Consider the following 27691-nt stretch of genomic DNA (forward strand, 5'->3'; position numbering starts at 1 on the left):
GCCGCGTCCCGGAGCCGCAGACAGCCCGAGCGCCATGAGAGCCGGTGCCGGCCGCCGGCTGCCCGGGAGGAGCCCGAGCGGCCGCCTCCCCCGCGGTGCGCCGGCTCCGGCTGCAGCCCGGTGGGCGCAGCGCAGGTGAGGGCATAGCCCGACCCGGGGCGCCGAGGCCACGGCCGTCCCAGCCCCCGAGGTGCCGCCGCGAGTGCGGACCCCGGGGTGCCCCAGAGGAGGCGGGGTCCGGCGGGGTCCGGCGGGTTCCGGAGCCTTCCCCAGGCGCGGCGATTGAGATCGGGCGGACCACGGCGGGAAAGAAGTGGGAGCCCTGCAGGGCCGCGTGGGCCCGGCGCCGGGGGAGCCTCGGAGGTAACTTCGGAGAGCCAGGGACGGGCGGGGGGCGGGAGCGCACGCGTGCTGGTGTGTGCCGGTGCGAGGTGTGTGCGCCGTGTGCTCGCGGCTCGGCGCACACGCGCGCGGAATGTGAAGTCCCGGGCCGCGGGCTCCCCTCCGCGCCTCCACTCGGCTGCCTGCGGGGTGCCGCGCTGGGAGCTGTGATGGGAAAGGTGTGTGTGTGGTGTTGGGCTTGACCAGACCTGGTGGAGAGATCAGGGATTCAGGAAGAGTCGAGGCGAGAGGACCATGCGGTTTGGGGCAAGTTTTCATGGCTGAAAATTTCCTTGTAGAATCCGGTATCTTGAGGGTTAAACAGGCCAGCGCTAATATACAAAAAGCCCGACCACGCATCAGAGGCGCCAGGTACCCACCAGAGCCGGACCGACCAGTGCATCCAATTCTTAAATTGAGATTTCCAGTCACGTCGACGTGCGATGGGATCGTTGGTTTTCCCGAGGAGATAAGATTGTTCAACTTCACCTGCCAGACGACACAGAAGCCAGGCCTGGCGGGCGGGGAGCGCGCGCTCACACGCGGCCGCCGCCGTCTAATTCGTACGCCTGCAGCATTCCTTGCCTGTTGGTCCTCTGAACGTGAGCGTTCCTCCGGGCTGACACATCCAGCCAGAGTGATCGTTAGTCCACTCTCCCGAGGGTGTCGGGAGCTCCCTGTTTTTGATCTGCTTCACTGTAACAGTGCCCACTCCAGCACCGTTGTGCTGGAAGACTGTAGCAGTGTTCGACTGTTGTGTGCACGCTGGGGAAGATGGTTGGTTCAGGCGCGCTTTTCAGGGGGAATTAAGGATCCTGTGGGGAAGACCTGAGCTGGGGGATCGAGAGTCTCTGCGATAAACAATAAAGATTTATCTCAGAGGCTTCCAACCCATTTCTCTTGAGGAAGGGGTGGTTTCCAGAGAGAGAGAGCAGAGTCCATCCTTCTGCCCTCATGGCTGTGATGGGGGAGCTTTGCTGCCCGGCTGGCTGAGGTCTTACGCATGGCATCAAGAGTTGCCAGTTGTTTGAGAGCAGCTTATGGAGCCAGGTTATGCACTCCTTTCTCCACCAAACAAGCTGTCACCACCGCCTCGCCCAGATGGAGATGTTTGGTTAATGACCCTTCTTTCCCAGTCCTGTGACCACCAGCATCCCTAGCCGGGATGCTCTGCAGGTAGAAGCTGGCAGACTGCTGTGACCACAGTATGTCTGTAGGAATGCCACCCTCACAGCAGTATTTTGAGGAGAGTTGAGATAGATAAGAGAAGGACGTTAAAGAGAGTGGGATGCCTGATGCTCTGATGCTGTAGGGAGAGTTGGACACCCTCCCTTTTAGGGGTTTCAGAGGAAGGAGGTGCAGGAGAGAGAAGGAGGGACCTTGCAGAATGAACACATTGGGAGATTTTCTTACCTGGAAGGAAAACCTTGACTGTCTGGTAAAAAGAGTCTGATTTTTACTGTACTTGTCTGAGAGGCTTGTATAAATCTGACACTATGTGCAAAGAAATTGCCAGGCAAATAATAGATCAAACAGTTTATTTGCATTTCTGATGAGTTTGGTGAGGAAGTGTTGTATAGCACTTAATACTTGGAAGACAGACAGAGGTTTCTTTGTCAGTGATGTGTTCTTTTTGAATTTTACAAATATAATATTCTACACCACCTCCCACCCACCATGCCAGCCAATGCTAGAGGCAAAATTGACGTGGTTTTCCAGCTTCCAAAAGCCTTTGCAGCTTATTAACTCTCTGATACTCCCTCTGGAACATTCAGTCGCTCCTGGGAGGTTAAGATGTCTGTCCTGTCTCTGTCCACTGCACATAGAACTGGTCTCAGGCCAGCGGTTCTCACTCAGGAGCCCCCAAATAAGTCCTTTCTTAGATCCTGAAAAATGTGAAGCAGAAAGCAGTATTGCAGCTATGGCTTGGCGCCTGCTGAGCTGGGACTTGATGACCAGGAGAAGAAAGGGGAAGGCCCTTCTGTCTGCTTCTGCCAAGTGGTGATGTGTGTTCTCAAAGTAGCTGGGAAAGATTCCAGGTTCCCCTGTGGCTGTGCCGCTAAAGCCCACTGATTATCTTTCCCCACTGACATGTGGAACTTACCTGCAGACTTGGTATAAATTGAAAAATAAGGGTATGGGGGGTGAGTATGGAGTTTAGAAACAGGCAGAGGCAGTTGGCAGGCAGCCTCTGGCATGCATCTAACTCACGATATGACCTCAGTAAGTTACTTAAGTTTTCTGTGTGTTTATATAAAATGAGAGCATCAGACTGGACCATTAATTTTTCTTTTGGACTGCGCTGGGTCTTCACCGCTGCGCAGGCTTTCTTTAGTTGTGGTGAGAAAGGGCTACTCTTCAGTGCAGTACGCGGGCTTCTCATTGCAGTGGCTTCTCTTATTGTGGAGCAAGGGCTCTAGGGCGAGTGGGCTTCAATATTTGCTGCACATGATCTCAGTAGTTGTGGCTCCTGGGCTCTAGAGCACAGGCTCAGTAGTTGTGACGCATGGCCTTAGTCACTCTGCAGCATATGGGATCTTCCCAGACCAGGGATCAAACTCTCTTCTCCTGCATTGGCAGGCGGATTCTTTACCACTGAGCCACCAGGGAAGCCCCAGAAGGCAGGTTCTTAACCACTAGACCACCAGTGGTTAATGGTCCCATAGACCATTAGTTTTTCCCCCTCTTCTCTCTAAGAGTAGAACTCTTTAAGTTGAATCTTATATGAAAGTTAAGTACATGAAACAGATTAGAGATGAGGGAGTGACCTGTTCACTTCCCAAGGTAATTTCTAAAGCACTTGGAACCCCTAGCGGCTCCGAGAACACTGTTTGAGAACCCCTAGAAGGCCTCTTTCTAGAATGTGCATATCCCCTCTCTGAGTGTTGGAAATGAAATATTGTGGTTCCCTGTTGTTGTTGTTCAGTCACTCAGTCATTTCCAACTCTTTGCGACCCTATGAACTGCAGCATGCCAGGTTTCCTTGTCCTTCACCATCGGAGTTTGCTCAAGTTCATGTCCACTGAGTCAGTGATGCTATATGACCCATCTCATCCTCTGTTGCCCCCTTCTCCTTTTGTTTTCAATCTTTCCCAGCATCAGGGTCTTTTCCAGTGAGTTGGCTCTTCACATCAGGTGACCAAATATTGGAGCTTCAGCTTTACCATCAGTCCTTTCAATGAATATTCAAGGTTGATTTCCTTTAGGATTGACTGGTTTGATTTCCTTGCTGTTCAAGGGACCCTCAAGAGTCTTATACAGCACCCCAATTTGAAAGCATCAATTCTTTGGTGCTCAGCCTTCTTTATAGTCCAACTCTCACATCTGTACATGACTACTGGAAAACTGTAGCTTTGACCCTACAGACCTCTGTCAGTAAAGTGATGTCTTTGCTTTTTAATGTGCTCCCTAGGTTTGTCATAGTTTTCCTTCCAAAGAGCAAGCATCTTTTAACTTCACAGCTGCAGTCACTGTCCACAGTGATTTTGGAGACCAAGAAAATAAAATCTGTCACTGTTTCCACTTTTTCCCCATCTATTTGCCATGTAGTGATGGGACTAGATGCCATTTTAGTTTTTTCAATGTTGAATTTTAAGCTAGATTTTTCACTTTCCTCTTTTACCCTCATCTAGAGGTCCCATCACTTCATGGGAAGTAGATGGGGAGACAGTGGAAACAGTGTCAGACTTTATTTTTTTGGGCTCCCAAATCACTGCAGATGGTGATTGCAGCCATGAAATTAAAAGATGCTTACTCCTTGGAAGGAAAGTTATGACCAACCTAGATAGCATATTAAAAAGCAGAGACATTACTTTGCCAACAAAGGTCCGTCTGGTCAAGGTTATGGTCTTTCCAGTGGTCATGTATGGATGTGAGAGTTGGACTGTGAGGAAAGCAAAGTGCCAAAAAATTGATGCTTTCGAACTGTGATGTTGGAGAAGACTCGAGAGTCCCTTGGACTGCAAGAAGATCCAACCAGTCCATCCTAAAGGAGATCAGTCCTGGGTGTTCATTGGAAGAACTGATGCTGAAGCTGAAGCTCCAATACTTTGGCCACCTCATGTGAAGAGTTGACTCATTGGAAAAGACCCTGATGCTGGGAGGGATTGGGGGCAGGAGGAGAAGGGGACGACAGAGGATGAGATGGCTGGATGACATCACTGACTCGAAGGACATGAGTTTGAGTAAACTCCGGGAGTTGGTGATGGACAGGGAGGCCTGGTGTGCTGCGGTTCATGGGGTCGCAAAGAGTCGGACACGACTGAGCAACTGAACTGAACTGAAGAGGCTCTTTAGTTGCTCTTTGCTTTTTGCCATGAGAGTGGTATCATCTCCATATCTGATGTTCATATTTCTCCCATCAATCTTGATTCCAGCTTGTATCTCATCCAGCCTTGTATTTCACATGAGGTAGTTGCATAGAAGTTAAGTAAGCAGGGAGATAATATACATCCTTGACGTACTCCTTTCCCAATTTAGAACCAGTCCGTTGTTCCATGACCAGTTCTACCTATTGCTTCTTGACCTGCATACAGGTTTCTCAGGAAGCAGGTAAGGTGGTGTGGTATTCCCGTCTTTTTGAGAATTTTCCATAGTTTGTTGTGATCCACATAGTCAAAGGCTTTCTTGTAGTCAATGAAGCAGAAGTAGATGTTTTTCTGGAATTCCCTTGCTTTCTCCATGATCCTGTGAATGTTGGCAATTTGATCTCTGGTTTCTCTGCCTTTTCTAAGCCCAGCTTGTGGCCTCCTAATTCCATGTCAGTGAAACATCACCCACCTTTCCTGATCCCAGTAGCTGATCCTCCTTGATGTCTAGTTAACCCCCTACAATGTGGACTCCTGAAAGACCATGTCCTCTTCAGCCTGAAAGCTCCTGAAATCTAGAACAGTACCTGGCAGGGAATTAGGTACTCAGTAAATGCTTACTGAATGGATGAAACAACAAAGGAGTAAAGTTATTTTGACTCAACAGGAACTAATGGAACCACTACAGTATAAATTGCAGGACAGGGACTTTGGTTTATTTGTTGTTGTTTAATCACTAAATCCTGTCCAACTCTTTTGTGACTCCATGGTTTGTAGCCCACCAGACTCTCTGTCCATGGGATTTCCCAGGCAAGAGTACTAGAGTGGATTGTCATTTCCTTCTCCAGGGAAATGTTGTTGTATATTAGTGCCTAGAACATGGCCTGGCACAGGCACATTTTAAGAAAAACCTTTAAATTAGTTAAAGTTGGGGACTGATTGCTCCAAGAGGTCATCAGCACCATGTGTGTGATGGTTATTCTTCTGCTAATAAAGATTCTCACTCTCTCTCCTTCTGGAAACGTGGTGGATTGCAGTTTCCTGAAATTATTACTTATTTTATTTTTTAAATTAATCTTTTATTGGGGTGTAGTTGCTTTACAATATCATGTTAGTTTCTGCTGTAGAGCAAAATGAATCAGCTATACCTACACATATATAAGGAAGTCCCTTTTGGAGATCCTTCCCATTCAGATTCCGTGCGTGTGTGTGCTCAGTCGTGTCTGACTCTTTGCGACCCCATGGACTGTAGCCTTCTAGACTCCTCTGTCCATGGAATTCTCCAGGCAAGAATATTGGAGTGGGTTGCCATTTTCTCCTCCCCTGTCACCTGAAATTAGATGTGGTCTTGTGCCTTGTTTGGCTGGGAGCTTTTCGAGTTTTGGCAGGTGCCTCACTTTTTGTTCTTCCTTTTCTTCTGCTCCAGTGACAAAGCTCCATGGGAGTTCCCTGGAAGTCCAGCAGTTAGGACTTGGAGTTCTCACTGCTGTGGCCCTAGTTTCTACCCCTAGTGAAGGAACTAGGATCCTGCAAACATCCTGGGGCCTGCCCCTCGGCCTGCGTTCTAGGCTGATGGTGGCGAGGAGCAGAACCCCTGGCTGACTCATGTTGGTCACATCCATGGATAAGAGATAAACCATTGGGGTTTTAAGCTCTTGGAATCCAGGGACAGTCTTGCTACAGCATAACCTAGTCTGTCCTGATGGATGCAGCATGTAAAAGAGCTTAAGACAACACTGGTGTGTGATCAGAGCACATTGGGATCTAGTGTTATCCTCAAAGGCCAGAGGTTGCTGAGACAGAGCTTCATGGACATTTGAACCTTTGTGTGGTTCCCACACTGAGGTGTGTAGCTGTCATTTTTGCTAGTTGGAGTGTTCTTTTGCTGATATATCCAGGCCAGTCTTTTAGAGAAGGACCCATGGTTAACCAAGGCTCTGCAGGTGGCTCAGTGGTGAAGAACCCACCTGCCAACGTAGGAGACCTGAGTTCGATCCCTGGGTCAGGAAGATCCCCTGCAGGAGGAAATGGAAACCCACTCCAGTATTCTGGCATGCTCAGTCCATGGGGTCCCAAAGAGCTGGACACAACTGAGCACACATACAAAAGCATGATAACCGGAGGCCTAATGCATAAGACACAAACTGCTGGCTTAATAGTTTAGTGCGAATAAAGTAAATCTGATAAATGTGTTCACTGATCAGGGAGAAATGCCCATTAGAAGCCAGATAATAAGAAGCTATTTTATGAGCTTGGAGTGAAATGTAGGGGAGTTAGTGGAATGGCTAGTGTCCTATGGCTGGGACACGCAGGGATCCTCCCAGACAAGGGATCGAAACTGTGTCTCCTGCATTGGCAGGCAGATTCTTCACCACTGAGCCACCAAGGAAGCCCTGATGTTTCCTTCTTTATCCAAGTTTGAAAACCACTTGCTGAATGCACTCCATACACAGAGACACACAGACCCCCCCCCCCACCCCCACCATTTAATACCGTCCTTAGCATGTGACTTGTCCAGCACGAATACTGTGATTTTTCTGGGGCTCTGTTGCCCATGTTCTCAGCAGTGGGAACTTTCCTGGCAGCCTTTTTGACTGGCTTGGCCTGTGAGAACAGAGCACTACGGAAGCTCCCAGCCTGCAGCCCTCAGCCTCCCCTCTGCCATGCATGTCTTCCTTGGTGTTCCTCTGTCTGCTGTGATTTTTCTTCCTGCCTCTCCCCTCGGGTCCTGGAGAGCAGTTCTGACTCCCAAAGGCTGATGTGCTGTGATGACCACGCTGTGGCCTTTGCAATATCACTGGGATTTTGAGAAAGAAAAATTTTAAGCAGGATGCTAAACATGCCTGTTTTATGGTTACTTAAGGAGACTTCAAGTAAACAGCTGAGAAAACAAACCAAAAGTCAGTAGGGATTCATGGGAATGTGAAGGGCTTCGGACCCTCCTGGAAGCCTGGAGGGTTGACAGCAGCCGTGAGAGGCCAGCTGAGACTCAGCAATGCGGCCTGTTTCTGGTGCTGCGGTTGAAGAGAATGCAGAGTCGTTTATCATTGTGGGTGCAGGATGGAGAGCAGGTATTGAGTGGGTGGGAGTGAATGGGGAGGGTAGTGAGTGGGTGGGTAGTGAGTGGGCAGGAGTGCATGGGCGTGGGTAGTGAGTGGGGATGGACAGTGAGCGCCCTGGGTGGTGGGCTCCGGGCTCTCTCCTGCTCTGTCCGACAGCGGTGGGCGCACTCCCTGCACTGTGCTGTAACAGACCAGTGCTAGTCTGCGCTTCCCTCTGATCCCTGAACCCAGCAGGAGCGGGACAGTATCTTGTTCCCGTCTTGGCCATGGCCGGCAAGGAGCTGGCACGGAGCTGAGCAGTGCAGTAGCGCTGTCGTGTGAAGCAGGGACTGGATGTCACTTCGGATGATTCAGAAGGCTCTCTGCGGGGCCGGGAAAGCCTGGCTCCAGAGCTGCTGCGTGATGGAAAAGTGGAATGATTCAGTGTCCCATCACCTCTGTGTGAGTCAACACTACTGTGTGGCCACCGGAAAGAGGCTCAGCTTAAGGATGGCATGGGGAAGGAAGAGGGGACTTCCGCTGTTTTCTGTACTTCAGTGTAAGGAGGCTTAGCTGGAGGAGCTCGTGAGCAGATTGAAGATTATTAAAAGTATCAGGGTCATCACTGCTAGGATACATCTAGTCCAGCATTCCCAAGCCACTGTCAGGGCCTCGAGGGTACCAGAGCCTGTTGGGTATCTTTATACAAGTAGATTGCAGGTTATGCCCCACTCTGCCCGGTCAGAATGTCTGGGCTTGAGGCCTGGGCCCCAGTTTATTCTCCACATTTACAAGTGCTGTTTGGAGTTGCTAGAGGAAGGGGAAGATCCAAGTCAGAGACCACGTCCCCATCCACAGGAAGAATTCCAGGAGTCGCAGCCAGGTCCCGGATGGCTGAAGGACCTGAGCTGGACCAGTTGTTTGTTTCAGGTGCCCAGGCAGGCATGGGTCGGGGTTGCTGTAAGCGTGAAAAATGCGGGGGAGGGACTTGACAATGTGGCCTTCCACATATCCAGGATTTTAGGATAAATTCCAGGATTACGGTACAAGGGAGTCCTTATCAACATCACCAGTTATCTTTATCCTCAGCTGCCGGTCAACAGTGGGTTCTAGCTGATAGGCTGGGCAAACCAGATCTTGTTTTATCAACTAGAGCAAAGCATTTGTCTTCTGAGAAGGACTGCAAACCTTCCAGCTGTGTCTACTCTAAATATGCAAAAGTAAAGAGGACAGACCATCCTTCTCTCTGCATGTGCACTGGGGGTCAGGGGTTCAGACCCTCTGGTAAAGAGGTTAGCCCTCACCCCACCCCCTGGATGGCCATGTCCTAATACCCAGGAACCTGTGAATATGTGACCTGTCCTTTGCAGATGTGATTAAGTTCAGATCTTGAGAAGGGGAGATTATGCTGGATGATCGAGGGGTTCAGAGCAAACACAAGAGCCTACAGATGGGGAAGAGGATTCAGAAGAGTTAGTGAAGGAGGCATGGCCACTGGAGTAGAGCTCAAAATGATGTAATTGCTGGCTTTGAAGATGGACGCAGGGGCCATGAGTCAGGGACTGTGGGCAGCTTCCCGGAGCTGAAAAATGCAAGGAAACAGATTGTCCCCTAGAGGAGCCTCTGGAAGGAATTCAGCCCTTGCTAATACCTGGATTAAAAAGTCCATTTGGACTTCTGACCTCCAGAACTCTAAGACTGTAAATGTGTGGTTTTAAGCCATTATATTTATGGTATTTGTTATAGCAGCGATAAGAAGATCCCATATACGGGACTTCCCAGGTGGTGCTAGTGGTAAAGAACCTGCCTGCCATTGCAGGAGATGTAAAAGACATGGGTTTGATCCCTGGGTTGGAAGATCCACTGGAGAAGACAATGGCCCCCAGTTTTGTCTTCTTCCCTGGAGAATCCCATGGACAGAGGAACCTGCTGGGCTGCAGTCCGTAGGGTCTCAGAGTCAGACATGACTGAAGTGGAAGATCCACTGGAGAAGACAATGGCCCCCAGTTTTGTCTTCTTCCCTGGAGAATCCCATGGACAGAGGAAGCTGCTGGGCTGCAGTCCGTAGGGTCTCAGAGTCAGACATGACTGAAGACATTTCTTCAGCAATAAGAAACTCTTAATAACACAGCACAGCCTCTGAGGCGATGAGTATTTGCCACCTAAGTGTCAAGAGGCAACAGAACTTTGCAGACCCAGAGGCATAACTTTGACTTCTTCTGGTGGCAGTGGACATTCTGGGCAATCTGATCAGATCTACACCTTGGTCAGTATTTCTTGAATCCGAAAACTCTTCCCTCTCGGGACTTCCCTGGTGGTCCAGTGGCTAAGACTCTGTGCTCCCAAAGCAAGAGGCCCGGGTTCAATCCCTGGTCAGGGACCTAGATCCCATGTGTTCCAACTAAGACCTGGTACAGCCAAATAAACAAATAAATATTAAAAAAAAAAAACAAAAACCAAAAAAACCTCTATCTTCTCTGAGACAAATCCATGAAGCCCAAAGTTTCCTCTTAGACTGCAGTTTTGGAAACACAGTGATAAAATTTCAACATTGTCCCCACAGTGCGTATAGTCCTTGAGACCACATAGCCATACCCAGTTATGAGGTGACCAATGCAGGATCTAGAATATGCATTTACATTTATCACTGAAATGAAAACAAACAGTTAAATTAAAACAAAGCAGAAAAATGACATACCATTTCCCCCGCTAAATGTCATATATAGGAAAATACATGCAAAGAGGTTTGGAGAAAGTTTCCTAAATGAGAAATGAACCAGAGAGTTGTTTGTTTGTTTTTAATTTTTGGCTATACTGGGTCTTCATTGCTGTGCTCTGGCTTTCTCTAATTGCATCAAGTAGGGGTTACTCTCTAGTTGTGGTGTTTGGGCTTCTCATTGTGGTGGCTTACGGGCTTTAGAGCATGAGGGCTTTAGTAGTTGTGCATGCCTTTAGTCACCCTGAGGCATGTGGAATCTTCCCAAACCAGGGATTGAACTCATGTCCCCTGCATTGGCAGGCAAATTCTTCACCACTGGACCACAGGGAAGCCCAAACCAGAGGGTTCTTATCCTGTTTCCTATTAGGAAACATTTTGACTTCCCCTCAGTGGTATTTATCTTTCCCTCTCCATCCCAACAGTCATCATCTGGTCCAGGGCCTCATCTCTTCCTAGGAAGTTAAAGGTTAGGAGGGAGGCTGACACAGGGATGATTTTAGGTGGAGAGAGGAGAAGTTGAGGTAATCATTATTATTTCACTCTAAAATGGAATGTGAGAGGTGTCTGCACTATTTTGGGAGAACATTTTGATAAAGATCACAGTCACCTTAGAGATAAATCTTGTATCGTTGACAGTAAAGTAGTAAATAGTGTTTATTTGCACATCATAATGTATAAAATGCCTTCCTGGCCAACCAAACACACCAGTCATGCTTCAACCTCAGGACCTTTGCACTTGCTCTTTGCTCTGCCCGGGACGCTTAACTTCCTCTTCATGAAAGGCATCTAGGCATGTGGTTGGCTCTGTTACCTATTTGGGGACTCCATTTAGGTGTAATCTTTCCCCTGAGGACTTCTCCGAACATCTTTTTAACAATTGCAGTCCCTACCCCTGGTCCCCTACTTTCTAACCCTCCTCTATTTTTCTCCATAGCATTTTCCACCATCTAACATACTATTCATTTTATTTGCCCATTTTGCTTATTATCTGTCTCCTCACTAGCATATAAGCTCATGAGGGTAGTTTTTTTTCTTTGTAATCTGCTTGAATAGCCTGCTATATTTCCAGTAGTTATAGAAAGAAAACCATGCCTGACACATGCCATTTACAAGATTTTTGAATGAAATCATGAATGTCTCCTTTGACCATGTTAGAAATCCCAGTAAGAGGAATTGATATCTTCTTTTTCTAGGTGAGAACACCAAAGATAGGAGGTAATAATTTACTTCCCCAGGTTCCCCTTGCTGGGATTTCCTGCAAATCCTTGTTTCATTATTTTTTTATTAGAAAATCACATATTCCAAGCATTTAAGTAATACAGACCTAAAACAAAGGGAAGGAAAAAGCACCAAGGGATAATTTTTAATAACACTTTAGTACATAAGGTGTGCATATAGACAATTTTATATCATATTACAGTATGCCATTTACTGGCACACTTTTTAGCTTAAGAATATATCATTAAAAATTAAACATATCAATACATTTATTTCTTCAACATGGCTTATAGTGGCTGCATGATATTTCATCATGTTGAAGCACTACAGTTTTATATAACCAATCGTTAGCTACAAAGGTTATTGCTGATATTTCTCTTATTATAAGCAACATTAAAGAGAATGTATTTGTAGCACTTTCTTTTTTACATATATTTGACTGTTGCCTTGAGATAAGTACTTAGAAGTGTGGATTTGTTTTATTTAAAGGATATGCGTGCTTCAGGTTTTATGCAGATTACTTCCTGTAATGATCACACACATTTCCTATCTCTCTTTCTCTTTCATAATGCTTAGGAGTGCTCACTTTTCCACATTCTCCCCAACAGTGGTATGAGTCTTCTTAACCCAGGCAAAACAAAACAAAACAAAAAACCCATAGTGTTTTGGTGCTTCTCCACCTTAGAAAGAAAATATCATTTTAATTTTCTTTACATGTATACATCCTAAGGCAGTCAAACCCATTGTGGTTTTAGTTTGCTTTCTTTGATTATCACGAAGGTGAAAGTCTCTTGGTGTGTCCAGCTCTTTGTGACCCTGTAGACTATACAGTCCATGGAATTCTCTAGGCCAGAATACTGGAATGGGTAGCCTTTCCCTTCTCCAGGGGATCTTCCCAACTCAGGGATCGAACCCAGGTCTCCCACATTGCAGGAGGATTCTTTACCAGCTGAGCCACAAAGAATTTGTTTATTATAATTCTTTATATATTTATATAAAATATAAATTATATATTATGATTTATATTTACATAAGTTACATATATAAATTACATAATAAATTATATAATTGTTTCTTATAATGTTGCCCATTTTTTCCTTTGCCTTTCTTTCTTTGACTATTGTCTATGGGACTGATCATTCTTTCTTACTGATATTTAGAGTTTCTATGAGATGCAAAAAATTTCTGCACTCTATTTTTTTTTCAATTTCTGTGATGTTTATTGACATGGTAAGTCATTTTCATTTATCCACGTTGATCAATCTTTTTCATCATGGTTTCAACTTTTGGAATGTTGTATGGAAATATCTTTTCACAACCTCACCTGTGTCCTGACTCAGATTTTCTTCTTTTCATTTAATCTGTTATTTATTTTTGTATATGGCAAGGAATGAGTGCTAACTTAATTTTTTACAGTTGGTTAACCAATGTTTCTAATAATACTTAACTATTGACACATTTTGAGCATTCTTTGGGATTGCCTTTCTTTGGGATTGGAGTGAAAACTGACCTTTTCCAGTCCTGTGGCCACTGCTGAGTTTTCCAAATTTGCTGACATATTGAGTGCAGCACTTTCACAGCATCATCTTTCAGGATTTGAAATAGCTCAACTGGAATTCCATCACCTCCGCTAGCTTTGTTCGTAGTGATGCTTTCTAAGGCCTCCTTGACTTCACATTCCAGGATGTCTGGCTCTAGGTGAGTGATCACACCATCATGATTATCTGGATCGTGAAGATCTTTTTTGTACAGTCCTTCTGTGTATTCTTGCCACCTCTTCTTAATATCTTCTGCTTCTGTTAGAAGATATGCTCAAAGAATGCTCAAACTACCGCACAATTGCACTCATCTCACACGCTAGTAAAGTAATGCTCAAAATTCTCCAAGCCAGGCTTCAGTGATACATGAACTGTGAACTTCCAGATGTTCAAGCTGGTTTTAGGAAAGGCAGAGGAACCAGAGATTAAATTGCCAACATCTGCTGTATCATCGAAAAAGCAAGAGAGTTCCAGAAAAACATCTATTTCTGCTTTATTGACTATGCCAAAGCTTTTGACTGTGTGGCTCACAATAAACTGTGGAAAATTCTGAAAGAGATGGGCATACCAGACCACCTGACCTGCCTCTTGAGAAGCCTATATGCAGGTCAGGAAGCAACAGTTAGAACTGGACATAGAACAACAGACTGGTTCCAAATAGGAAAAGGAGTACGTCAAGTCTGTATATTGTCACCTTGCTTATTTAACTTATATGCAGAGTACATCATGAGAAATGCTGCCTGGAAGAAGCACAAGCTGGAATCAAGATTGCCGGGAGAAATATCAATAACCTCAGATAGGCAGATGACACCACCCTTATGGCAGAGAGTGAAGAGGAACTAAAAAGCCTCTTGATGAACGTGAAAGAGGAGAGTGAAAAAGTTGGCTTAAAGCTCAACATTCAGAAAACTAAGATCATGGCATCTGGTCCCATCACTTCATGGGAAATAGATGGGGAAACAGTGGAAATAGTGTCAGACTTTATTTTTGGGGGCTCCAAAATCACTGCAGATGGTGTTTGCAGCCGTGAAATTAAAAGACGCTTACTCCTTGGAAGGAAAGTTATGACTAACCTAGACAGCATATTAAAAAGCAGAGATGTTACTTTACCAACACAGGTCTGTCTAGTCAAGGCTATGGTTTTTCCAGAGATCATGTACGGATGTGAGAGTTGGACTGTGAAGAAAGCTGAGTGCTGAAAAATTGATGCTTTTGAACTGTGGTGTTGGAGAAGACTCTTGAGAGTCCCTTGGACTGCAAGGAGATCCAACCAGTCCATCCTAAAGGAGATAAGTCCTGGGTGTTCATTGGAAGGACTGATGCTGAAGCTGAAGCTCCAGTACTTTGGCCACCCCATGGGAAGAGTTGACTCATTGGAAAAGACCCTGATGCTGGGAGGGATTGGAGGAAGGAGGAGAAGGGGACAACAGAAGATGAGATGGTTGGATGGCATCACTGACTCGATGGACATGAGTTTGAGTAAACTCCGGGAGTTGGTGATGGACAGGGAGGCCTGGCATGGTGCAGTTCATGGGGTCACAAAGAGTCGGACACGACTGAATGACTGAACTGGACTGAACTGAACTGATTGACACATTTTACTGAATAAACCATTATTTTCTCATTGACTTGAAATGCCACCTTCATCATGAAATGAATCCTTAGCTACATTTGTGTTTGCCTCTTGTCGGGAAGATCCCCTAGAGAAGGAAATAGCAATTCACTCCAGTACTCTTGCCTGTAGAATCCCATGGACCGAGGAGCCTGGTGGGCTACAGTCCATGGGGTTGCAAAGAGTCGGACATGGCTGAGTGACTTCCCTTTCTTTCTTTCTTTCTTGTCTTTTTATCTTGCTCCATTGATTTATCTGTCAAATTATGGTTATAGGAGCTTTATAAGAAACTTTAGAACTTGTCTATCCAAATAGAACCAGAATTCTTAATTAATTAAAATAAAGCAAGTAACTATTCAGTGTTCCTTCTAAGACACAGACTTCTCACTGTAAAAATGCAAAAACAGCAAAACATAGTAACAAAAACTGGTTAATTAGTGGTTACCTTTTACAGCCTTATTTATGAAATTTTCTGCTCCATTTTGACAGGAGGTCTAAGTGAGAACTTATTTTTCTAGTTTTTAAAATTGACTTTCTTATTAAATTAGTACCTGTTTTTAAAAATGCAGAAACATCGCTTCTCGGCCTTTTGGCTAAGATCAAGTGTAAAAATGCAGAAACATACAGACAATAACCCAAGAGACATCCACGTACCATTGAGGTTAACATTTTGTCATTTTTGCTTGTGTGCTAGTGTTTTTTTTTAGAGAATATGTGGTAGTTCAAGTTCTACTTGTTCATCCTTTTGTTTAATCGCCAGCTAGTCACCCTACTGGAGAAGGCAGATTCCCTCCCTAGGGTTATGGATATGTTCACCTGACATCTGACTCTGGACATGGAAGATTGACAGCAGCTTATTTTTTTATTTTTTGTATTTATTTATTTTTGGCCACACTTCACACATGTGGGATCTTAGTTCCCCTAGGAGGGATTAAATCCATGCCTTCTGCATTAGAAGCACAGAGTCTTAACCCTGTGATGATCCCATGAAAGTCCTGACAGCAGCTTAATTTTTTCTTTAAATTTGTTTATTTTTAATTGAAGTATAATTGCTTTACAATATTGTTTTGGTTTCTGCCATACAATATTGTGTTGGTTTCTGAATCAGCCATGGATATACATATGTCCCCTTCCTCTTGAACCTCCTTCCCACCTCCCACCCCTTCCCACCCCTCTGGGCTTAGTTACTCAGTTGTATCCACTCTTTGTGACCCTGTGGACTGTAGCCTACCAGGCTTTTCTGTCCATGGAATTCTCTAGGCAAGAATACTGGAGTGGGTAGCCATTCCCTTCTCCAGGGGATCTTCCTGATCCAGGGATCAAACCCAGGTCTCCTGCATTGTAGGCAGATTCTTTACCATCTGAGCCACCAGGGAAGCCCTTTACATATGGTGGTGTCTATATTTCCATGCTACTCTTTCCGTTCATCCCACCCTCTCCTTCCTCACCCAATCCATGTGCATAAGTCTGTTCTCTACCAACAGCAGCTCATTAACCAAATAGTTCATAGTCTAGGGGGAGGATGCAGCACATCACTCAGGGTCACACAGGGATTGACTGAGGAGCAGAGTGAACATGCATGGTCTGTTGAGGGCAGGCTTCATAGTAACAAGGGGGTGAGGGGACCCCTGGTTTCCATGGGAGGCTGTGATTGGCTTATTTGAATATCCCTGGGCTGGCAGGGTACCAGCACTTGCTGCTTGGGGAAAAGTAGAAACTGCCGGATCCCCTTGACGAGGAGAGTTGTCTTGCTCCGGGATCCTATCTGGGAGCAGAGTGGGGAGAGGAACTTGTGACTAGATCCTTAACAGGCCCTGCAGGTGTCACCAGATGTCAGGACAGCTCTTAACATTGAGATCTAATTTTAGACCTTAAACTGCATTTTTCTTTCCCCTTTTTTCTCTCCAAAGGAAACCCTCTGCTAAACATGGTATGAATCATTTCCATATACGTTTGTGTACCTTCCTTTTTATATAAAATGTTAGTTGCTCTGTTATGTCCTCCTCTTTAGGGACCCCATTGACTATAGCCCACCAGGCTCCTCTGTCCATGAGATTCTCCAGGCAAGAATACTGGAGTGGGTTGCCATTCCCTTCTTCATGGGATCTTCCTGGGCCAGGAATTGAACCCAGGTCTCCTGCATTGCAGGGAGATTCTTTACCATCTGAGCCACTAGGGGATCCCTTGTTTAACTTGAGCCTTACCACTATTGCCAGATTGCTTAATGTTCGCCAGACACTAATACATATAACAAGAGGTAGATACTATTATCATTCCCATTTTACAGCTGAGGAAACTGAAACAAAGAGAATTTGTTCAAGTCACACAGCTAGTAAGTGAAAGAGCTTTAATTTGAACTTGAGCAGTTGGGCTCCAGAGTCTATGACCTTTAACTATTATGCCAATCTGCCTATAAAAGCTACCAACTATATTCTGATTTGGCTTTGACGGATATTTTCTTATCCCATTGGCATACTTGCATCCTTCCTGTGACAGCATTTAGGTATGCCTGTTATAGGTAGCATTTGACTGCAGTTTTGTTTTTTTTTTTAAATTTTTAAAAATCTGCTTTGAGAGTCACAATCTTTTAACCAGTAAATTTTCTTTCTTTCTTTTTTTTTTTTTATTAGTTGGAGGCTAATTACTTCACAACCAGTAAATTTTCATACTGCTCATACTGTTCACAGGGTTCTCAAGGCAAGAATACTAAAGTGGTTTGCTATCCCCTTATCCAGTGGACCACTTTTTGTCAGGAAAAGGACTACGTTTTGCTGGGAAAGATTGAGGGCAGGAGGAGAAAGGGACAACAGAGGATAAGATGGTTGGGTGGCATTACTGACTTAATGAAAATGAGTTTGAGCAAATTCTGGGAGATGGTGAAGGACAGGGAAAATTGGCATTTTGCATTCTGTAGGGTCACAAAGCAACCTAGTGACTTAGCAACTGAAAAACAACAACAAAACTGGTAAATTTAGCATGTTTACATTTATTCTGTATGATGTATTTGGAAACATTTCTGTCATCTTATTTGTAATTTTTACTTGCCCTCTTTAGCAGTTTTGTGGAGGAAAACTGCCGTGAAGGGAGAAAGGGGCCTCCTTTCAGTTAGAAATTTATTGCAGGTGACACAAGGGAGGTAGAAATTCCCATCCATAAATTTTAGATTCCTAGATTAATGCCTTCTTTTAATAGTTTCATTGAATCCAGAGTTTCACTGAATCACAGTAGCATCCATCATCCTGGGGAAAAAAAACACCAAAATCCAAAACAACAAGCCAGGCCAATACCCAGATGCTGCAGAGAAATTCTCTTTATCTTGCTTTTCATGAGTGTAAAGCGAGGACACTGTGCCCACACTGCATCTTGGCACATTATTTCAGTGTTGGAAAGATCAATATATCATTGCATCTGGGAAAACATTAATAAGAACACCTTATAACCAAGTTTCACTCATCCAGTTCAAGGTTTGTATCATTTGTCCTCATCAGATTTTTGGAGTGGTTGGCAAAAGGGAAGATTAAAGCTTTAAGGGAGTTGGTGGACATGAAATTCAGAGAGCTTGTCTTCTATCCGAAGATTCATGAGGCAGTTCTGCAAGTTATGGTCCTAAATCATGTCCTTTTCTTCTTTTCCATTTTGATCAACATCTGATATCAACACTTTGAGCAGTTACAAATGCATAAGGTTATGAAAAGTTGGACATTCATTTGAGCCTCACAGATTGGACAGCTGCATTAGTCAAGCTGGAGCACAACATGAGAATCACACATGGCGTCATGAGGGAGTAGGGAAAAGTCCAGAATCTGGTTCTGGCCCTTCCCAAAGCTGTAGACATGTGGTGGAAATAGCCATGTGTCCGGAGATGGAAAAGCCTGGAGTTCTCCTCCTGGCTGTGTGTATGCAGGAGGCGTTGCAGACAAGAGAATGTGGGCCCCAGTCTGCATCCTGTGGGTGAATGCTCATCTGAGCTGCAGGTCCAGCCCTCTGGCACCTGCTCTGCCGCTGCTCCCAGCTTTCACTGCCCGCAGAATCGAGTCCAGACACCTAGCCCAGATTGAGCACCCTGCCTTCTCTGGATGCCCCCCTGCTTATCCTGACCACACAGACAGACTCTACCATGTCACCCCTTCACGCCTCTGCCCTCTGCCCCCTCTGCCTTGGAATCTTCCCTCTGTCTCCTTCCTCTGGACCATCACACACCCTCCTCCTCTTCAGTCTTCAAGGCCATTGCTGATGGTGCCTCCTTGGCAAAACTGGCCTTTCCCAGTGGCTGGGACTCATCTCACTCTCCCCAGGTCCCCAGCCTCTGGTTTCTGCTTCTTTGAGGCCTGACAGTTTCTACACAGACACTTGTGAAAATGGCAAGGTGTCAGGAGCCCTGTGAACTGGGGCTGACTCTGCCACTAGCTCTCCATGTAGTTTTGAAAAATGATGATGCTCGGCCCTGTTTTCCAGTCTGTAAGGTGGAGGGGCTTGGCCTGGGGGCTCACGGTGGTCCCTTGTCAGTGTACATAATGTTGCTCAGATGATTTGTATGTATGAATGTGTGTGAATGTATGAGTGTGTCTGTGTGTGTGTCTCTGGGTGCGAACATGTGTGAGTATGTCAGTATGTCTGTGAGTATATGTCTCTATGTGAATGTCTGTGAGTGTATGAGTGTGTCTGTGTGTCTCTGTATGAACATGTATGATTGTATAAGTGTATCTGTATGAATGTGTGTGAGTGTATGAGCGTCTGAGTGTGTGTCTCTGTGTGAATGTGTGTGAGTGTTTGAGTGTGTCTGTGTGTGTATGGATGTGTGTGAGTGTATGAGTGTGTCTGTGTGTCTCTGTGTGTGACTGTGTGTGTGAACATGTATGAGTGTGTGTGAGTGTATGAGTGTGTCTGAGTGTGTCGCTGTGTGTGACTGTGTGTGTGTCTCCTTGTGCACACACATGTGCACCTTCCACAGCAGATTCGCTTAGCCCCCAGAGATCTTGGGCTGATATTTCCTCCTTGTTCTGTCATCACTAAGAGAAGCGTCCAAGATCCAGCATTCAGCAAATTTGGCTTCAGACCCGGCATTTCCTTCTCCCTCTGGCCTCATTTCCCTCATCCTCCCGCACAGGTGGCCGAGCGGTGGTGCTGTACTCTCCAGGCTGCTGAGGACGTTCTGTGTGAAGCCCCGGCACATAGTAGGTGGTCTAACTGCAGTGCCTGTCCTGCTCAGCACCTCCCGCCCGCCCCAGTTCACTTCTGTCCCTTAGCAGCAATGCTTTCCCTCCTCCTGGCACAAGACGGAGCCTACTACTCTGCCCATAGCATCCCCAGCCCGGGCTGTGGTCCATTTGGGCCCCAGGCAGCTCACATTCCCTCCCCTCTCTTCAGTTTTCTCATCTGCAAAATGGGAGCCCTCTTCCCACACCGCAGAGCTGTTTTGTGACCTGAGGAGGTAGCTGCCAGGGACCATGTGCTGCAGGCCAGATCCTATTGCACAGGACCTAGAAATTGTTTTTCGATTGGCCTCTCTTTTGCTCCTTATTCCTCTCTGGCATTCATTGGCACATTGTAGAAAATCTACATGGATTTCTCTGCGGTGATTAATCGTCTTAAGCACACAGCAGGCATGCGTCCATTGGCACAGGGGCACCTGCCTGCCCTGCCAGCCGTTCATAATCCCCTAAATTTCAGTCTTAATAGAAAACAACTCAGGTTTAGACAGATCCCACTTGTGTTGCCTTTACTCACTTTAGGAGATGCTGGGCCTTGATTTTCCAAGTTCTTATTTGACCTGGGGTTAGTAGAATTTTCACCACACAAAGTAGAATAGAAAGTTGAGACAGCATCACAGGCAAGTGGGGTCTTGGGTTTGGGGGAGGCCCATGGGGTTGGGCTGCAAGTCCAGCTCTGAGGATCCTTGTTGCTCCCGCTTGCTGCTTGCAGGGCTCTGAACTTGTTTGCTGGTCTGTCAGAAACTGATAGTGAAAGAAGCCTCCTAAGATTGTTACAAGAATTCTAGAAATCTCTGAAATAATTCTAGAATTTCTGAAAATGCTTTGTGTCCCCTGTATGTAAAATCTGATGTGCCTGAGTTGTAATTGCTCTTCCCTCAGTATTTACATTCATTTGTCCTCTGCTCAGGTTTCTGTGCCTGTTTCCTTGAAGATTGAGCTTAGCAGGTTGTCCCCACCTGGAGCAAACCAGAACATTCTGACATGCAGCACTCCCATCAGACGAAGTGGGCGGATGGGGCAGGGAGGGAGAGCTGTGTGGGGAAATGAGGGTTTCCCTGTGCCTTGTTCTGGGCAGGAGCAGAGCCTCTCAGAGCTCAACTGCCTTTTCGTACAAGAAAATCCAGGCCACTCATCTCTACATGTCCCTGCAGATGTTCATGGAGAGAGGGTATAGATTCTCATTGGGAGCACTGCCTTCAGGATGGAGAGAGAACCCGTGGTCCAGAGCAGCTGAAACTTAACCCCTAAAAAAGACGCTGTTCCCCTAGAAAACAGACTGTGTGTGTGTGTGCTCACAGTTGTGTCCCACTCTTTGCGACCCTGTGGACTGTAACCCATCAGGCTCCTCTGTCCATGGCATTTTCCCAGGCAAGACTACTGGAGTGAGTTGCCGTTTCCTTCTCCAGGGGATCTTCCTGACCCAGGGATCGAACCTGCATCTCTTAATGTCTCCTGTGTTGATTTGGTGATGACAAAAAATAATGTGTGGTCATGGTAGGAATTTTGGAAAAGAAGAAAAATTATGAAGAAAATATTAACGTTATCTATAAAAAATAAGAACTGCCATTGAATGGGAAGTGGTATGAGGGACTTGGGGCACTGAGAACATTCTAGATCTTATAGGGGTTTTGCTTTTAACACAGGCACACACATTTGTTACAACTTCAGCAAATACACACAAATTTTGTGCACTTCATTGTATGTAAATCTTATTAATAAAAGAGAAACTGTAAACAATTATTGGACTTAGGTTAATTATAGGCACAGTGAAATCTTTAGGAGGAGGTACACAGATGTTTGCAATTTGTTTTGAAGTGCATTTAAAAAAATAAGATGGCTTCATGAAGGGTAGATGGATAGATATGTGATAAAGCAAATATAGTAAAATGTTAATGGTGGAATCCAGATGGTGGCTATATGAGTGTTCACTGTAACATTCTTTCAACTTCGCTGTATGTTCGAAAATTTGCGTAATAAAATATTGAGAAACAAAGATGACTAATTCAGAATGAAAATCTATATTTGCAATCCAAAGGTAACAGCCATTAACATTTTAGTGTATATTATTTTCCTTCAGTTTCATTTCCAAGAAGATATAATTTTATATAATTAAGATCTTACTACAGATACAGATTCATTTTTACATTTTTCACTCAGAATGTCATTCCTCAGTTTTCTTTTGTCATCAAAAGTCTCCAATGTGTAATTTTATAATCAAGATATAATTTACATAAGCAAAATTCACACGTTTTAGCACACAGTTCTGTGAGTTTTGACAAATGCAGAGAGACATGTAACTACCACTCCAATCAAGATGTGAGAGAGCTCCATCATCCAGAATGGAGTTTTGTCTACACCTTGCCATTTTGCCTACACCTTGCTTCACATCCAGTGTCTGGCAACCCCAGATCTGTTTTTCAGAATATAATAAAAATGGAACCATATAATAAGAGGGGCTTCCCTGGTGGCTCAATCTGCCTGTAGTGAAGGAGATTCAGGTTCGATAACTGAATCAGGAAGATCCCCTGGAAAAGGAAATGGCAACCCACTCCAGTATCCTTGCCTAGGAAATTTCATGGACAGAGGAGCCTGGCAGGCTACAGTCCATGGAGTCACAAGAGTCGGACATGACTTAGCGACAAAATCACCATATGATAGGTAGCCTTGATAGGTAGCCTTTTGAGTCTGGCTTCTTTCATTTAAGCACCATACATTTCAGATTCATTCATGTCATTTACTACATGTACTGGTAATTTGTACCTTTTTATTGATGAGTAGTATTCCATTGTAAGAATATACATTAATGTAATTTATTTATTTTGTGGCTGCCCTGGGTCATTGTTGCTGTGCACAAGCTTTCTCTAGTTGCAGTGAGCAGAGTCTATTCTGCATTGTGGTGCGCCGCCTTCTCATTGCAGTAACTTCTCTTGTTGCAGAGCACAGTCTCTAGGGCACGAAGGCTCACTAGTTGTGATGTGCAGGCTTAGTTGCTCCACAGCATGTGGAATCTTCCCAGACCAGGGATCTAACCCATATCCCCTGCATTGACAGGAGGATTCCTATCCACTATACCACCAGGGAAGCCCTACATTAATGTAATTTTAATGTTTGTAAGAAATCACTGTATATCACAGCGTGCTTTATTTATGCATTACCCTAATATTCAGATATTTAAGATGTTTTAGTTTTCACTATTATAATGAGCATCTTTTTGATGATTGTAACTATTTAAAAGAATATTTTATTAGAGCATAGTTGATTTGCAGTATTGTGTTTCAGGTGTACGGCAAAGTGAATCAGTTGCACATATACACAATGAACATTTTTATGCAAAATCAAAGTCATTCATAATTTCTTTAGGTAGATTCCTTTAGTCACTCATGATTTATTTAGGTAGTTTCCCAGAAAGTTTAAAGCCTTTGCCCAGCATCTAAGTGCTAATCAATAGATTAAGACGAAAATCTAGATTTCCCACTTTCCAGGTCCAGTGTTCCTTGGAAGGGAATTATGACGTGGTATTTTATAAATATTTTTAAAGCATTTACAACATTTCTAAGCATTAAAAAGTCTTTCCTTGCATTTCTTTATGTGGTTCAGGACCAGCTTGACTTAAACTCCATTGATGTTTCTAATCTTCTTTTCCCTTCCCTACTATTTCTCCATATCATCAGTCCCGCAGAACTGACTCGAAGTTTCCAGTGTCACCAGCTAGCCTGTGAAATTCTAAGCCATGGAGACCAACCAGGAAACGTCTGTCTTCTTGGTGAAGATCTTGGAGGAATTAGACAGCAAGCAAAATACTGTCTCCTACCAGGACCTCTGCAAATCCTTGTGTGCCCGCTTCGATCTGTCCCAGCTTGCCAAACTGAGGAGTGTGCTCTTCTATACAGCCTGTCTTGACCCCAACTTCCCAGCCACGTTATTCAAAGACAAGATGAAATGCGCTGTAAACAACCAGCAGTCCAAGAAAATCATGGTGGCTGCGGACATAGTGACCATATTCAACCTGATCCAGATGAATGGGGGAGCCGCCAAGGAGAAGCTGCCTGGAGGCCGGCAGAAGATGCGCAAGAAAGATGCCTCTTTTGACTCGTGCCGCTCAGACACGGAGATCTGCAGCGCGGCCGAGTGCGAGCCCCTCAACTGTGAGCTGAGTGACAGGCCTTTCAGCCGGGGCTACCCCAGCCGCCAGTCATCCAAGTGCAGAAAGGTGGACTGCAAGGACTGTCCACAGTTCATTCCTGCCTCTGAACCTGACTTCCTGCTGGGGGTCAGCAAAGATGTGAAAAACCGGGCAGCTTCCCTGGACAGGCTGCAGGCTCTGGCCCCATACTCGGTGGCCAGCCCTCAGCCCTGCGAGATGCAGAGAACCTACTTCCCCATGAACCTCGAGAGCGAGTCCATGTCTGATCAGGACTCCCTGCCTCTCCCCCAGGGCATTAAGCAGACCTTCATCTCGAACGACGAGCCCTTCGTGGTCCAGTCCTGTGTCCAGAAAAGGAACATCTTCAAAGAGGACTTTCACAACCTGATGGCCGTGTCCCCTGGGTTGGCCAGCCCGGCCAACAAGGCCGAGGGCGAGCGCAGGAAGTCCCAGGCCCGCAAGGAGTCCCACAAGACGCCCTTCCCCCACCACAGCTTTGAGATGCCCTATAGCAGCCAGTACCTGAACCCCGAGTACTCCCCAGTTCCTGACAAGAGGCGGGCAAAGCACGAGAGCTTAGATGACCTTCAAGCCTCCACATATTTTGGACCCACTCCAGTGATGGGGACCCAGGAGGCCCGGCGCTGTCCTGGCAAATCAGGCAAGCAGACCCCCTGGCCGGCCAAAAGCTGGAGCCTCAACACCGAAGAAGTTCCTGACTTTGAACGGTCCTTTTTCAACAGAAACCCCTCCGAGGAGAAGCTCCGTTATCCAAATTCCAACAGTCAGACACCCAACTTCCCAACCCCAGACAGATGCCCCGCTTACCTGACACCACAGGATCAGCAGCCCATCCTCCCAGTCGGCTACTCAGCAAAGCCCAATGGGCTCAAATCTAAAGAGATCCCACCCACTGTGGACCTGGAGAAGCACGAACCAGTCAAAAAGTTTAAAGACAAGAGCATCAGCTGCGCCAGCGGGCAGCTGAGCTCAGACACCAGCAGCGTGGGCACCCAGACTGACCTGCACGTGCTGGAGCCCAAAACAGGCAAGGACCTGTGCACTCCCGGGCAGGGCAAGTACAGTGACCGGCATGCCGTGAAGCATTCTGATGATGACTCGGAGGTGGTCAGTGATGACATCAGCGACATCTTCCGGTTTCTTGACGACATGAGCATCAGTGGCTCAACGGGGGTCATGCAGTCATCCTGTTACAACAGCACGGGGTCCCTATCTCAGCTTCATAAGTCAGACTGTGACAGTTCGCCAGAGCACCACCTCACCAGAATCACCAATGGGCTCCCCAGCGGCCAAGGGGAGAAGGGCAGCCGGCCAGAAAACAGCCACCACTCAGAAGAGGAGCTGAAGACCAGCGTGTGCAAGCTGGTGCTCAGGATCGGGGAGATTGAACGGAAGCTCGAGTCACTGTCGGGTGTGCGTGAGGAGATCTCCCAGGTCCTGGGCAAGCTCAATAAACTAGACCAGAAGATGCAGCAGCCTGAGAAGGTGAGCGTGCAGATCGACCTCAATTCTCTGACCAGTGAGGCTCCATCTGACGAGAGTGCCTCTCCCCGGATGTTCCGTGCCCACAAGGGTGCCCACGGGCCCAAGCTGGAGAACACGGCTGACTGGTGCTGCTCAGATGCCAGTGGGAGCAACAGCGAAAGCCTTCGTGTCCAGGCCTTAAAAAAAAGCCTCTTCACCAGGCCGTCTTCCAGGTCCCTGACGGAGGAGAACAGTGCCACAGAATCCAAGATTGCCAGCATCTCCAACTCACCCAGGGACTGGCGCACCATCACTTACTCCAACCGCATGGGCATCAGCGAGGAGGAGATCAAAGAGCGAGGTCCTGGAGACAGTAAAGACTGGCATCGGAAGTCTAAAGAGGTAATACCCACTTAAGGTCACGTAACTGGGTGCCAGCTTTGTTGTTTTTGTGATTGTTCAGTTGCTCAGTCGTGTCTGATTATAGTTGGCTCCATGGACTGTAGCCTGCCAGGCTCTTCTGTCCATAGGATTCTCCAGACAAGAATACTGGAGTGGGTTGCCATTCCTTTCTCCAGGGAATCTTCCCCGCCCAGGGATCGAACCTGGGTCTCTGGCATTGCAGGTAGATTCTTTACCTCTGTCCCACCAGGGAAGCCCCGACACTGGAAAAGATTGAAGACAAAAAAGAGAACGGGGTGGCAGAGGATGAGATGGTTGGATAGCCCCTAGAATCAAGGCCTCTTAATTCAAAAGCCTCTGAAAGCTTCCCAGGGGCTTCTTGCTGGTCTCTGATTTCCCTCTTTGAGTCATCTTTGTGCAGAGTAGATACCAGCTTTTATTTTTAAACTGTCTTAGGTGTACATAGGAACTGCTGTATTAGAGCACAAGCAGCTCCTTGGTAGGAGCAGTGGGGGCAAGTGTGGGCAGTGGGTAACTTTCCAGGTCAGAAAAGCTGGCTTGCATTGTGTGCTAAGTTGTATCCAACTCTTTGCAGCCTTCTGGACTGTAGCCCACCAGGCTCCTCTGTCATGGGATTCTCCAGGCAAGAATGCTGGAGTGAGTTTCTGTGCCCTCCTCCAGGGGATCTTCCCAACCCAGGGATCGAACCCATGTCTCTTACATCTCCTGCATTGGCAGGCAGCTTCTTTGCCACTGGCACCACCTGGGAAACCCCATAGTGTTTGTATCCATCCCTTTTATAAAGCTTGGAGCACCTTCTCCTTAGTGGTGTGACTTTGCCAAATGTGGCATTGAAAAGTGATCAGGATAGGCCTCTGCCCTTGAGGAACTCACAGTCCAGTGGAGGAGACAGACAGACAGACGGACAGGCCATTATAGTTCAGTGGGACAGTGCTGGCTATGAGCTCCATACACAGTCTGAAGGGGTCTCATAGGTGGGCACTGACCTGGTCTTGGTGGGTCAGGGAGTGCTTCCTGGAGGAAGTGACATGTGTGCGGAGATCTGAGGGCCTGAAGTTAGAAAGTATCAGAAGACCTGGGTTGTAACAGGATTCATGGAGAGCAGAGCCCCAGGTTCAGAACTAGGGACTGAGAGCCTCAGTGATGCTAGCGGTGTCAGGCACCTTCCTGCCTCCACACTGTGGTCCAGACTGTTCCCTGTCTTGAAGGCTGAGCAGATGTTCCTGAAAACCAGCGGAGGCTCTCACCATATACTTTCTGACTTGGCTTCTTCCATCCAGAGAAGCAGGGTGTCATCCATGGTTTTGGCCAGCTCCTTGGGGAGAATACCTGTACCTTTTACTCCTCAGGACCAGGTAGAAATTGGTAACAGAAAGAGGGGGCCGGGACTTCCCTGGTGGTCCACTGGTTAAGACTGTGCTTCCAATGCAAGTGGCATGGGTTTGATCCCTGGTTGGGGAGCTAAGATCTTGCCATACCACATAGTGTGGCAGAAAAAAGAAAGAAGGAAGGAAAGAAAGAGGGGGCGGCACTATGCAGTGGTTAAACAAGGCTTTTCTGAAGCTAGAGGCTAAATTTAAATTCCAGCTCCCTGCCATTAGCAGCTGTGC

General features: G+C 46.3%; 1 protein-coding gene across 1 annotated transcript in view; it reads left to right on the forward strand.

Annotated features, from left to right (window-relative positions):
* The first annotated feature begins 231 nt into the window (after positions 1–231).
* The window catches only part of MINAR1 (membrane integral NOTCH2 associated receptor 1), a 33527-nt gene continuing 6067 nt past the window's right edge, over positions 232–27691 (forward strand). The window contains exons 1-2 of the mRNA XM_043922669.1: positions 232–363; positions 23701–26060. Of these exons, the coding sequence (XP_043778604.1) occupies positions 23760–26060 (2301 nt within the window). The 5' untranslated portion in view covers positions 232–363; positions 23701–23759. The remainder of the gene's footprint in view (positions 364–23700; positions 26061–27691) is intronic.

Source organism: Cervus elaphus, chromosome 13 (genome assembly GCF_910594005.1).
Source record: "Cervus elaphus chromosome 13, mCerEla1.1, whole genome shotgun sequence".
NCBI classification, from domain to species: domain Eukaryota; kingdom Metazoa; phylum Chordata; class Mammalia; order Artiodactyla; family Cervidae; genus Cervus; species Cervus elaphus.